Here is a 13,910-nt window from a genome sequence, read left to right on the forward strand (position 1 = left end):
CTCCTGAAAATACTGCATGTTCTAAAATAAATAAAATAAATAAAATAAATAAAATAAATAAAATAAATAAAATAAATAAAATAAATAAAATAAAAAAATGTTCCCGGCCCTGCACACTAGAGGGCGCTGTCCGCTCCGTCTCGTCGTCGTTGCGCGCGGAAGTGACGTTACGTGCCCGAACAAAAACAAAAGAGACTACTCCGCTCTGCGAGAAAGAACGCTCTCTCCCCGCGCGCGCTTTCCCACGAAAACCCGCACAAACCCGCGCCATGGAGAACCGACTGAGCCTGCGAATGAGCGTGTCCACGGACCAGGGCGGCCGCAAGTACATGGAGGACGTGACCGACGTGGTGGTGGAGCCCGAGTCCGGCGAAGACGAGCCGAAGCCGGGCGAGTGCGGGGAGCCGAGCGCGGAGCCGAGCGCGGAGGGTTCACCGCCGCCACCGCCGCCGCCGCCGCCGGACAAGAGCGAACCAAACGCGGCTGCTGCACCGGAGCCCGCGCCGCCGGAGACGCGGACGAGCTCAAGTAACTCACACAATGTTTATGTTTATTTGTTTTACACGTGTGTGATTAATAAATGCAGACTTTTCAATAAATGACGAGACGCTGCAGGTGAAAAGGGGAAAAAATAAATTAAGAAAATGATCTTAATTAATAAATATGTAGAACTTCTGCTGCAGTTTACGTGGATGAATGTTAAAACAATGTATTACACGTTTTTCATTGTAAGAATAAGGCAGTTAGTGTGTCAAATTTCTAGTGTTTTGATCATTTTAATTGTGGTCTGGACGGTACAGAACCTATAACACGCACTAAAACACATTTCCATGAACAAAGACTGCAGCATTATTACAGCAAAATGTCAAACAAGATTAAACCATTTCTGATTTTCATCTGTAATGCACGTCATTTGTAAATATTCTCTGTCCTGAAGCTTTTGTCAACCTTTAATTGGTTTATAATGTATTTAAAAAGCCTCAGCGTACGTTATTAGACATGTGGTAATCCTGTGACTCCTGCAATGTTTATGTCCAAATCAAAAGCATTTGAGTCCACGAGTCCAAAGTTGAGTGTAAAGTTTGGTGCTGGAGCCACTTTAAGGCAGCAGCAGATTTGACAATGTCGTTTCCAATTTCACGCTTATAATACGTTTAGAGAGGAAACTGACAAAAAGAAGAGTTGTGTCTCGTTTTAAGTCTTTTCTCCACTGTAAAAGTTGTGTTTCTTGTGCATTCTCTGCTTCTAAATCACTAATCGTCCCAATTTTTATGTAAATTGCACAATCTTTATTCTCCAAATTTACTTAATATCGCTGCATACACACGTTTTACACTCAATATCTCACGTAACAGTTGGGTTCTCCTCTGTAAAACTGCTAAACCTTGTGTTATGCGTGCTTTCCTTCAGCTGACCCGGCCAGCCCGTCCTCCGGCCCGTCCTCAAGCCCGTCCTCCGGCCCGTCCTGCGGCTCCTCCACCCGCCGCTCGGTGGCGTTCTTCGCCGTGTTTGATGGCCACGGCGGCGGCGAGGCGGCGCAGTTCGCCCGGGCCCACCTCTGGGACTTCATGAAGAAACAGCGCGGCTTCTGGTCCGGCTGCGACCAGGAAGTGTGCGCCGCCATCCGCAAGGGCTTCGTGGCCTGCCACCACGCCATGTGGAAGAAGCTGCGTGAGTGCAGACACCGGGACCACTTTGGCCCCGCGCGGCTTCGTACAAACGTAACCCTTTTTTAAATGTAAAACGTAGAACAAAGAGAGACTAAAAAAGCAGGAAAAGGCCTATTATTGTGTCCAAAGTCCCTCACATTTCATCCATACAATCCTGGACTTTAATAGCCAGAATAAAAAAAGGTTTATTGGCGTCTTCAATGAACAAAAGCACAAAACATAGGAACTTGTCCTGGTGGTTCGGTAAAACAATGAACAATGAATAGGTCATAACAATAAGCTATCAGATGAACAAAATTTAAATAAAAAATAGGTACTACTCAAATTTACAGTGAGAGATTAAATGATAGTTAAAGTGACAATGTTTAAGAAATGTTCATGAGTCCAACACCAGAGGGAAAGAAACTTCATGTGGCGGGAGGTTCTGGTCCAGATGGACCGGAGCCTCCTGCCTGAGGGGAGTGGCCTCCTGCCTGAGGGGAGTGGCCTCCTGCCTGAGGGGAGTGGCCTCCTGCCTGAGGGGAGTGGCCTCCTGCCTGAGGGGAGTGGCCTCCTACCTGAGGGGAGTGACTCAAATAGCCTGTGTCCAGGGTGCTCGGCTTGAGTTGCTGGGCCAGTTTTCGGTCGTCTGTGGAAGGGGGGGCTCTGGGCTTGTAGTTGGTGAGAAGCTGGAGCACACTCCACACAGAGGCGGGGCTACTCCACACAGAGGCGGGGCCACTCCACACAGAGGCGGGGCCAGGCTTTATTGTTAAAACAAAGAGCACCGAAACGCCGAGGCAGCCCTCAGCGGCGCCGTCTTGGATGAGTCAGTGCAGAGTGCGGTCCAGAGGTATCCATCCACTGTGTCCGTGGCAGGAGTTTTGAGGCCCAAACACATTGTTCTGGTTTCAAGTGGAACGGTAACGCCAAAAACAAAACCGTCTGCAAAGCTTCGTTAATCTCAGTCCAATAATTAGGAACGAGAAACGAGAGCCGATGTCATGGATGCGTGTCGTTATTTCACGGAGTTAAACAGATTCCGGCAGCTGTTCTGAATGTTTGTGTCAGGAGCAGAATCACTCGTAACCGACGCTGGTTCTGGTGCGTTTGGTGAATTTCAGGTTAAATTAGACACTATAAGACACATTACACTTGAATAAGCAGCGAAGGGCAAATTTTTGGTGTAATTTAATAGTTATTTTACCTGATAATTAGTTACTTTCATTACTCAATGCAAGTTGAAAAGGACATTGTGCACAACCTACTGTTTATCATAAATGACCTTTGTTGGGATTTATTTAATCATCATTCAAATGAAGATGTCACACTTTTAAACCCTGATAAGAAAGAACTTTGTAATACAGACACTGCCTTATCTCTGATCTATGTCAGGCCTAAACCAGGACTAAACCAGGCCTAAACCAGGACTAAACCAGGACTAAACCAGGATTAAACCAGGTCTAAACCAGGACTAAACCAGGACTAAACCAGGCCTAAACCAGGCCTAAACCAGGACTAAGACTGGACTAAACCAGGACTAAGACTGGACTAAAACTGGACTAAACCAGGTCTAAACCAGGACCATGGACATGACTTGCAGTTTTACACTTCATTACAGCTGATTTTGTGCTCATTAGGGATGTCACCATTATTTATGATGATTGACACTGTGACTAAAAACTGTGAAATCTTTAATTCTCTTTCTTTCTCGTGGTCTGACATGTGACTGTTCAAGTTTGTGAGCGGCTTTATGAAAATGAACTATATGAAAGACAAAATAAAGTTAAATGTGACAAAAACACATTAAAATCAAGATCTTTACATTTAGGTCTATTTTATGGGCTTCATGCAAAATACTTAAACTCATCCTGGAGCTTTAACGTTTGAGTCTGAAATCTTGATCTGCTAAACTAAACAAGAGACACATGAGGGACATTCAAATCTGCTGTTGACTCCTCCCTCTTGACTCCTCCCACTCGAGCAGAGCCAGTTTGACCACAGGCCACGCCCTCTGCACTGTCGACATGCCTGAACATATCCACAAACCCACTGCACACGCACACACACACGCGCACACACACGCGCGCACACACGCACACACACACACGCACACACACGCGCACACACACACACGCACACACGCGCGCACACACACGCACGCACGCGCACACACGCACGCACTTCATTGAATGCACAGCCGCTTCCTCACAACCTGATGCTGAAATGGTAAAAAACTGAACTAAAAAACGACAAAAGAGACTGCACACGTGCACTAAAACTACCAAAACAAACAAGTTTATCGTGCAGAGGGATGTCAAGATTATTTGGTTAGTTGATAATTGTGATTATTCAGGTAACAATAAGAACCAATACATGACAACAATCGTGACGAAGGACAAATATTATGCATTATTTCTATCGTTATTAGCCTTTAAAGTGCCATATGACTCTTCTCCTGTTTTTCTAATTCTGACTTAGTTTGGTGAAAAGAACCTGTGATAAATATTTATCACAGTTTTACATCCGTTAAGTTGCAATTTGCGATGAAATGTTGAAAATAAGAGTCAAGCTGAGTTCCTCTGTGATGTCATCAGTGTGCGACACAGAGACAGTTTAAACCATGGTTGGACTAAATAAAGGTGTTTTATGGTCTTATTGTGTCAGATCAGAACTGTTGTGTCATTTATGTGGAGTTTGGCTCTTGTTTACAGTCTGGTTGCTATGGTAACAGCTGTGACATCACCTCTACCTGTGTCATATCTGTGCTCACGTCCAACCAGGAAGTACAATTATAAACTTTTCACAAACGGTCAAACTGGGACAAACGGGCAAAACTTTGAGTCAAATCTGAAATATAAATGTGTTCAGTGCGTTTTATCAGCCTTTAAACTGGCTTTAGTTTGGAATGTCACGTTTGAGAACTAAAACCACCTGTAAAACCAAAATGATCGCTGCTGTTTCCCTTGGAACTAACTGATTTGTGGCTCCATCTACTGGCCTCAGAGGGAATTACAAAAGTTTAATATTAGACTTCCTGATGAAGCTGATGAAGGACTTTCTGACCTGGATTCATCAAACTGTGGATGAAGCTAAATGTGCTGCAGTTTGTGACGAGGAACAATGTGAAAACAGGGTTAAAGGCTGATTATATTCAAAGATAAATTGCAAATCTAATTGCTATGATATGTAGACCTTTCACAATAATCACTAAATGTTGTTAAGGAACAGACTCAATACCTAAATGATGGTTAAAACACACACATAATTGAGAATGTCAGTCTATTTTGTCTATCAAAGCCGTAAACTAAAAAAAGAATATTGTGAATTCTTGTAATAATAATTGGCATATCTCTTGTGTCGCTTGAGCATAAACCTGGACAAACTCTGTCTCTGTTGCAGCCGAGTGGCCCAAGACTCTGACGGGTTTGCCCAGCACGTCGGGCACGACGGCGAGCGTGGTGGTGATCCGGGGCGACCGCATGTACGTGGCCCACGTGGGGGACTCAGCCGTGGTCCTCGGGGTCCAAGACGACCCCTCCGTGCCCTTCATCAGAGCCGTGGAGCTGACCCAGGACCACAAGCCCGAGCTGCCCCGCGAGAAGGAGCGGATCGAGGGGCTGGGAGGGAGGTACGTCTGTTGTGATGTGTGAACACGTCTGTTGTCACGTGTGTACACGTCTGTTGTGACGTGTGAACACGTCTGTTGTGTACACGTCTGTTGTGATGTGTGAACACGTCTGTTGTCACGTGTGTACACGTCTGTTGTGACGTGTGAACACGTCTGTTGTGATGTATGTACACGTCTGTTGTCATGTGTGTACACGTCTGTTGTTTGTTGTGAACACGTCTGTTGTCATGTGTGTACACGTCTGTTGTGACGTGTGTACACGTCTGTTGTGACGTGTGTACACGTCTGTTGTCATGTGTGTACACGTCTGTTGTCATGTGTGTACACGTCTGTTGTCATGTGTGAACACGTCTGTTGTGACGTGTGTACACGTCTGTTGTCATGTGTGTACACGTCTGTTGTCACGTGTGTACACGTCTGTTGTCATGTGTGTACACGTCTGTTGTGACGTGTGAACACGTCTGTTGTGATGTGTGTACACGTCTGTTGTGATGTGTGTACACGTCTGTTGTCATGTGTGTACACTTCTGTTGTCATGTGTGAACACGTCTGTTGTCATGTGTGAACACGTCTGTTGTCATGTGTGTACACGTCTGTTGTGTGTTGTGAACACGTCTGTTGTGTGTTGTGTACACACGTCTGTTGTGACGTGTGTACACGTCTGTTGTCATGTGTGAACACGTCTGTTGTCATGTGTGTACATGTCTGTTGTCATGTGTGTACACGTCTGTTGTCATGTGTGTACACGTCTGTTGTGACGTGTGAACACGTCTGTTGTGACGTGTGTACACGTCTGTTGTGACGTGTGTACACGTCTGTTGGGACGTGTGAACACGTCTGTTGTGACGTGTGTACACGTCTGTTGTGACGTGTAAACACGTCTGTTGTGATGTGTAAACACGTCTGTTGTGATGTGTGAACACGTCTGTTGTGATGTGTGTACACGTCTGTTGTGACGTGTGTACACGTCTGTTGTGACGTGTGAACACGTCTGTTGTGACGTGTGTACACGTCTGTTGTGACGTGTGTACACGTCTGTTGTGACGTGTGAACACGTCTGTTGTGACGTGTGAACACGTCTGTTGTGACGTGTGAACACGTCTGTTGTGTACACGTCTGTTGTGATGTGTAAACACGTCTGTTGTGATGTGTGAACACGTCTGTTGTGATGTGTGAACACGTCTGTTGTGTGTTGTGTGGACAGTGTGATGAAGAAGTCTGGAGTGAACCGTGTGGTGTGGAAGAGGCCGAGGCTCACACACAACGGCCCCGTGCGACGCAGCACCGTCATAGACCAGATTCCCTTCCTCGCTGTGGCCCGAGCTTTAGGTGAGCCGCCTCTATTGTGAGCATGACCATTACTGTGAGAACTGCACCATTATTCACGACTATTCACCATCATTCACGACTATTCACCATTCTTCACGATTCTTCAGGGTTATTGGTGACCCAGTGAAAGTGACCCCGTGCCCCTGTTGTGCAGTGTTTTTAACCCTTGCGTGGACATTGTTGCAGGCGACCTGTGGAGTTATGACTTCTTCAGTGGTGAGTTCGTGGTCTCTCCTGAACCCGACACCAGCGTGGTGGTTCTGGACCCGAGGAAACACCGCTACATCATCCTGGCCAGTGACGGGCTCTGGAACATGGTGCCACCACAAGAGGCAGTGACCATGTGCCACATCCACGACAAGGGCAAGGTGAGTGCCCGCTTCACACAAGGGCGAGGTGAGTGCCCGCTTCACACACAAGGGCGAGGTGAGTGCCCGCTTCACACACAAGGGCAAAGTGAGTGCCCGCTTCACACAAGGGCGAGGTGAGTGCCCGCTTCACACACAAGGGCGAGGTGAGTGCCCGCTTCACACACAAGGGCAAAGTGAGTGCCCGCTTCACACACAAGGGCAAAGTGAGTGCCCGCTTCACACAAGGGCGAGGTGAGTGCCCGCTGTGAGTGCCCGCTTCACACAAGGGCGAGGTGAGTGCCCGCTTCACACAAGGGCGAGGTGAGTGCCCGCTTCACACAAGGGCAAGGTGAGTGCCCGCTTCACACAAGGGCGAGGTGAGTGCCCGCTTCACACACAAGGGCGAGGTGAGTGCCCGCTTCACACACAAGGGCAAAGTGAGTGCCCGCTTCACACACAAGGGCAAAGTGAGTGCCCGCTTCACACAAGGGCGAGGTGAGTGCCCGCTTCGCACAAGGGCGAGGTGAGTGCCCGCTTCACACACAAGGGCGAGGTGAGTGCCCGCTTCGCACAAGGGCGAGGTGAGTGCCCGCTTCACACACAAGGGCAAAGTGAGTGCCCGCTTCACACAAGGGCGAGGTGAGTGCCCGCTTCACACAAGGGCGAGGTGAGTGCCCGCTTCACACAAGGGCAAGGTGAGTGCCCGCTTCACACAAGGGCGAGGTGAGTGCCCGCTTCACACACAAGGGCGAGGTGAGTGCCCGCTTCACACACAAGGGCAAAGTGAGTGCCCGCTTCACACACAAGGGCAAAGTGAGTGCCCGCTTCACACAAGGGCGAGGTGAGTGCCCGCTTCACACACAAGGGCGAGGTGAGTGCCCGCTTCACACACAAGGGCGAGGTGAGTGCCCGCTTCACACACAAGGGCAAAGTGAGTGCCCGCTTCACACACAAGGGCAAAGTGAGTGCCCGCTTCACACACAAGGGCGAGGTGAGTGCCCGCTTCACACAAGGGCGAGGTGAGTGCCCGCTTCACACAAGGGCGAGGTGAGTGCCCGCTTCACACAAGGGCAAGGTGAGTGCCCGCTTCACACAAGGGCGAGGTGAGTGCCCGCTTCACACACAAGGGCGAGGTGAGTGCCCGCTTCACACACAAGGGCGAGGTGAGTGCCCGCTTCACACACAAGGGCGAGGTGAGTGCCCGCTTCACACACAAGGGCGAGGTGAGTGCCCGCTTCACACACAAGGGCAAAGTGAGTGCCCGCTTCACACAAGGGCGAGGTGAGTGCCCGCTTCACACACAAGGGCGAGGTGAGTGCCCGCTTCACACACAAGGGCAAAGTGAGTGCCCGCTTCACACACAAGGGCGAGGTGAGTGCCCGCTTCACACAAGGGCAAAGTGAGTGCCCGCTTCACACACAAGGGCAAAGTGAGTGCCCGCTTCACACAAGGGCGAGGTGAGTGCCCGCTGTGAGTGCCCGCTTCACACAAGGGCGAGGTGAGTGCCCGCTTCACACAAGGGCGAGGTGAGTGCCCGCTTCACACAAGGGCAAGGTGAGTGCCCGCTTCACACAAGGGCGAGGTGAGTGCCCGCTTCACACACAAGGGCGAGGTGAGTGCCCGCTTCACACAAGGGCAAAGTGAGTGCCCGCTTAACACACAAGGGCAAAGTGAGTGCCCGCTTCACACAAGGGCGAGGTGAGTGCCCGCTTCACACACAAGGGCAAAGTGAGTGCCAGAGGTAACTTGATGGAAATGTTTGAATGTCGTCTCAAACGTTAACATGTTTAAGTCTAATCTAGTTTATCTGAAGCGATGAGCTACAAGAATAAGTGAGAGTGGTTTGCTCTTCTTCAGTCGGTGCGCAGCGTGTCCAGCGCCCGCCAGCTCGTGTCTCTGTCGCTGCTGCGCTGGAGGCAGCGGATGCTCCGGGCCGATAACACCAGCGCTATCGTCGTCAGTCTGACCTGCCCCGGGTCAGAACACGCCGCTCTGAGCCGCGACGAGGTTCTGCTGGACCTGAGCCACAGCCACAGCGGGCGCCGGCCCAGAGCGCACACGCCGCTGCAACAGGTGCACCAGCCACGCCCGCAATACGTGTGTCACTGTGTGTTTGCATTTGTGTCAGTGACCCTCTAGAACCAGGACTAAACCAGGTCTAAACCAGGTCTAAACCAGGTCTAAACCAGGTCTGAACCAGGACTGAACCAGGACTGAACCAGGTCTGAACCAGGACTAAACCAGGACTAAACCAGGTCTGAACCAGGTCTAAACCAGGTCTAAACCAGGACTAAACCAGGTCTGAACCAGGACTGAACCAGGACTAAACCAGGACTAAACCAGGTCTGAACCAGGACTGAACCAGGACTGAACCAGGACTGAACCAGGTCTAAACTAGGTCTAAACTAGGTCTAAACTAGGTCTAAACCAGGACTAAACCAGGACTAAACCAGGTCTGAACCAGGACTGAACCAGGACTAAACCAGGACTAAACCAGGTCTGAACCAGGACTGAACCAGGACTAAACCAGGACTAAACCAGGACTGAACCAGGACTGAACCAGGACTGAACCAGGACTGAACCAGGACTGAACCAGGACTGAACCAGGACTAAACTAGGTCTAAACTAGGACTAAACCAGGACTAAACCAGGACTAAACCAGGACTAAACCAGGACTAAACCAGGTCTAAACCAGGACTAAACTAGGTCTAAACTAGGACTAAACCAGGTCTAAACCAGGACTAAACCAGGACTAAACCAGGACTAAACCAGGTCTGAACCAGGACTGAACCAGGACTAAACCAGGACTAAACCAGGTCTGAACCAGGACTGAACCAGGACTGAACCAGGACTGAACCAGGTCTAAACTAGGTCTAAACTAGGTCTAAACTAGGTCTAAACTAGGACTAAACCAGGACTAAACCAGGACTAAACCAGGTCTGAACCAGGACTGAACCAGGACTAAACCAGGACTAAACCAGGTCTGAACCAGGACTGAACCAGGACTAAACCAGGACTGAACCAGGACTGAACCAGGACTGAACCAGGACTGAACCAGGACTGAACCAGGACTAAACTAGGTCTAAACCAGGACTAAACCAGGACTAAACCAGGACTAAACCAGGACTAAACCAGGACTAAACCAGGTCTAAACCAGGACTAAACCAGGACTAAACCAGGACTAAACTAGGACTAAACCAGGACTAAACCAGGACTAAACCAGGACTAAACCAGGACTAAACCAGGACTAAACCAGGACTAAACCAGGTCTAAACTAGGATTAAACTAGGTCTAAACTAGGTCTAAACCAGATCTTAACCAGAAGGAGGTTTATCTAGAGTAAATGTGACCCAGTAAAAGTGACTAATGTGACCGAGTCCTGCCCGTCCTTCTCAGGTGTAACAGTGTCTTCCCTTCTCTTCGCAGCAGTCGGTGGATGAAGACTCCTCCCTCTCCTCTGTCTGTGACTTCATGCCGTCGTTGGACCGATGTGACGGGCTCTCGGGCGACACCAGCCTCTTCTACACCCACTCGTTCCCTTCGTCGCCCTCATTCTCACCCTCATTCTCACCCTCGGCCTCGTCCCCGCCCTCGTCCCCGCCCTCACCCTCATTCTCACCCTCATTCTCACCCTCGTCCCCGCCCTCGTCCCCGCCCTCAGCCTCGTCACAGCCCTCGTCTCCGCCCTCATCTCCGCCCTCAGCCTCATCCCCGCCCTCATCTCCGCCCTCGTCCCCGCCCTCCTTGTGGTCGGACCGGGCCGGACCCAAACCCCGCACGCCTCCCCCCGCCAAACGGACCAAACTAGGTGACGGCACAGAGTCGCCCGACCGCTCGCCCAAACCGGCCAAGCGCCGGACGGTCGAGCGGACGCCGCTGTCGCCGCACAATCCAGAGGAGAAATCCAAAGACCAGAGCGGCGTTTCAGGCATTCTGCACAAGGCCACGGTGTGCGTCTGCTGAGAGGAACGCTTCCTTTGAGAGTTCACTGCGAAAAACTAATATCTATTATTATTTATATATATATATATATATATATATATATATATATATATATATATATATATATATATATATATATATATATATATATATATATATATATATATATATATATATATATTAGTCAAAATGAATCACATGATGCACTGCAAAAAAGGTACTTCTTCAATGAGTCGATGATTTGTTGTTGTTTGTCAATAATCGTCATTTTTTATCATAATTTTTACAAAGATTACATCAAAATGTCAAAAAAGAATAAATTATTTCTGGCTTTGGTCAATAATACACTTTAAATTCCCTTCAGTCGCCATATTTCAGCCTCTATTTTCTTATTTAAAAAGTCTCAATATAAAATACTAATGATTGTTTAATGCTTCGTGACATTAGACACTGTTCTAGAGAAACTAATGTTATTTTGTGGTAAAAAATAACATTCTGTGTTTTATTATTTATTAATTTGTTGAGCATTTGTTGTTCAAAGACATTTGTTGTTCAAAGACAGTTCTGGAGGCTGTTCTTAAATGTGACGTGGCGTTTTAAGACTTGAAAAAGAGTCAGCGATGTCTCCAAGAGCGCCACCTAGTAAGACTAAACGGCCTGTTGTGAATCCCCGGAGCCGTAGATGCCCGGGGCATTCTGCTAATCAGGTACTCCGTGAGGAGGGAGGGGCAGGTTACAATAGGAGGCCGATGGCCCATTACAGTATCAAGCTTTTTCCAAAATTGTGACTATTCTAATTTTAAATGTATTTAGTTTATTGCTTTCTTGCAACAAATGGAATAAATAAGACTAAACTCCAGATTAAATAACAGTTTTACTCATGTGGGTGTGTATGTATATGTATATATTATATTTCTTTGCAATGGTGGCAGTTTGAGGTAGCATTTATGTTGTTTTATCTGGTTTTAAAGCAAAGTCATCTAAATAATGATCCAGGTTTTTAGAATCACTTGTGCATCAGGTCAATTTTTAAGTTAAAATGTTGAGTTCATTTATTTGAATTGGTTTTATATTAATAATTATTTAAAACTTACTTGTTTGTTCCATATTTACCACAATTGTATTCCATTTTATTCAATGTTTTTTAATCTAAAGTACTTGAATATCTGCTAGAGATTGGCTTTTCTGGACTAAAAACGACACAAAGGAAAATATATAATAATAATAAATCACGTTTAAGTCCGTTTCAAGGCAAATTGTCAGAATTGGATCTCATTTTGAAACCACTAAACCTGCTTTGTTGTACTCTTTGTACTTTGTCTCTGTTTGTTCTTGTATTACATTTAGAGGTCCTTTATCGTGCATTACTCATTCAAAAAAGCACCAGCAGGGGGCGCAATGAAAGAAAACCTATATCCACATATTTGTTTGTCAGTTTAGCTTAAGTGGAACCTTTTATCTTATTTTTAAATGTTTTTTTGTTGAAAAAAATAACGTAAATTATATGGATTTTATAACCTTGAGTAGTTGGTTTTATGACAAATGTCTATATTTTTATACTCCTTTTGTTGTACAGGAAACACTTTGGTTTGTACCTCGCACATCGCCGTCTGTGATGTTTGAAATGTCGTCTGTTTAAAGCTGCTACGGTCGAAACCAGCGACAGTTTGTGACGATGGAAAGATCTAATGTTTGTGTAGCTTTTTATCATGTGTTTGTTTATTATTCAAATGTGACGCTTGATTTAAACTCTTTCTGTATCGTTCATTATTTATGTTTCATTTGAGTCTCCCGGTTCAGCCCAGGTTTAGTCCTGGAATAGTCCTGGTTTAGCCCAGGTTTAGTCCTGGTATTGTCCAAATTTAGTCATGGTTTAGCCCAGGTTTAGTCCTGGTTTAGCCCAGGTTTAGCCCTGGTTTAGTCCTGGAATAGTCCTGGTTAAGCCCAGGTTTAGTCCTGGTATTGTCCAAATTTAGTCATGGTTTAGCCCAGGTTTAGTCCTGGTTTAGCCCTGGTATAGTCCAGATTTAGTCATGGTTTAGCCCAGGTTTAGTCCTGGTTTAGCCCTGGTATAGTCCAGATTTAGTCATGGTTTAGCCCAAGTTTAGCTCTGGTTTAGTACCAGTTTAGCCCAGGTTTAGCCCTAGTTTAATCCCGGTTTAGTCCAGGTTTTGCCCTGGTTTAGCCCAAGTTTAGTCCAGATTTAGTCATGGTTTAGCCCAGGTTTAGTTCTGTTTTAGTCCCAGTTTAGCCCAGGTTTAGTCCTGGGCTAAACTAGGGCCCTAAACTAGCCCTGGTTTAGTCCAGGTTAGAGCTGGGTTTCGATTCAAATTTCAAGAATCGATTCGATTCCGATTTTTACGTTTCAAAATCGTTTTTTTCCGATTTCTCAGATCCCATCCGATTCGCTCCGATTTCGATCTGATTTCCGATTCGATCCGATTTGATCCGGGGGTTAATGTTATTAAAAATGAAAAATGTATTTGAACCGTTTCCTTCACTTCATGACTGTGTAGAGAAGCAACATATTCAAACTAGTATTATATCAATATTAAACAGCAAATCTTACAAGTATTGGTAGTTACTGATGGAAGACTGATGAAAAGGTTAAGGGTCAATCTACCTTCAAGAAAGATCATCCAGGAGTCCTGAATTATCTTTCTTGAAGGTAGATTGAAGTTCACTGAGGGAAATGTAGAAAAGAATTTTCATTTTTTTTAAAAATAAAAATTGATCATTGGACGTATGAATCGATAATCGGTCATTAATATGCGAATTGATTAAAAATTGGAAAATCGATTATTTTAACCCAGCTCTAGTCCAGGTTTAGTTCTGGTTTAGTCACAGTTTAGCCCTGGTTTAGTCCCAAGAGTGAGCGTACCCTAAATGGCCTCGCTCCTGCTCTGATCTGATTTTTTAAGTGCAATTGAAGCCGTTGGTTCTCTTTTAGGTGTTTCTTTGTTTGAACTGTTTGTCTTTTGTTGTCTCTGTTTTTGACGGAAAAGCGCA

At 46.7% G+C, this 13,910-nt stretch overlaps 1 protein-coding gene across 1 annotated transcript; it reads left to right on the forward strand.

Moving 5' to 3' along the window:
- The first annotated feature begins 242 nt into the window (after window positions 1-242).
- LOC140368954 (protein phosphatase 1D-like) lies at window positions 243-10,946 on the forward strand. Its single transcript, XM_072456130.1, has 7 exons — window positions 243-528; window positions 1,411-1,671; window positions 5,052-5,280; window positions 6,485-6,609; window positions 6,796-6,977; window positions 8,817-9,032; window positions 10,386-10,946. The coding sequence occupies exons 1-7, from the start codon at window positions 270-272 to the stop codon at window positions 10,920-10,922; spliced, it is 1,809 nt and encodes a 602-aa protein (XP_072312231.1). The 5' UTR covers window positions 243-269; the 3' UTR covers window positions 10,923-10,946.
- The last annotated feature ends 2,964 nt before the right edge of the window (window positions 10,947-13,910 follow it).

The sequence above is a fragment of the Eucyclogobius newberryi genome, unplaced genomic scaffold (genome assembly GCF_026437365.1).
Source record: "Eucyclogobius newberryi isolate DKJ021-1_F unplaced genomic scaffold, fEucNew1.0.hap1 SCAF_10, whole genome shotgun sequence".
NCBI lineage: Eukaryota > Metazoa > Chordata > Actinopteri > Gobiiformes > Gobiidae > Eucyclogobius > Eucyclogobius newberryi.

Excerpts from the sequence above, each read along its gene's own strand:
- LOC140368954 (XM_072456130.1), top strand. The coding sequence starts at position 270 with ATGGAGAACCGACTGAGCCTGCGAATGAGCGTGTCCACGGACCAGGGC. Across the intron at positions 529-1,410 it reads GGAGACGCGGACGAGCTCAA|CTGACCCGGCCAGCCCGTCC; the intron begins GTAACTCACACA and ends GCTTTCCTTCAG. Across the intron at positions 9,033-10,385 it reads CGCACACGCCGCTGCAACAG|CAGTCGGTGGATGAAGACTC; the intron begins GTGCACCAGCCA and ends TTCTCTTCGCAG.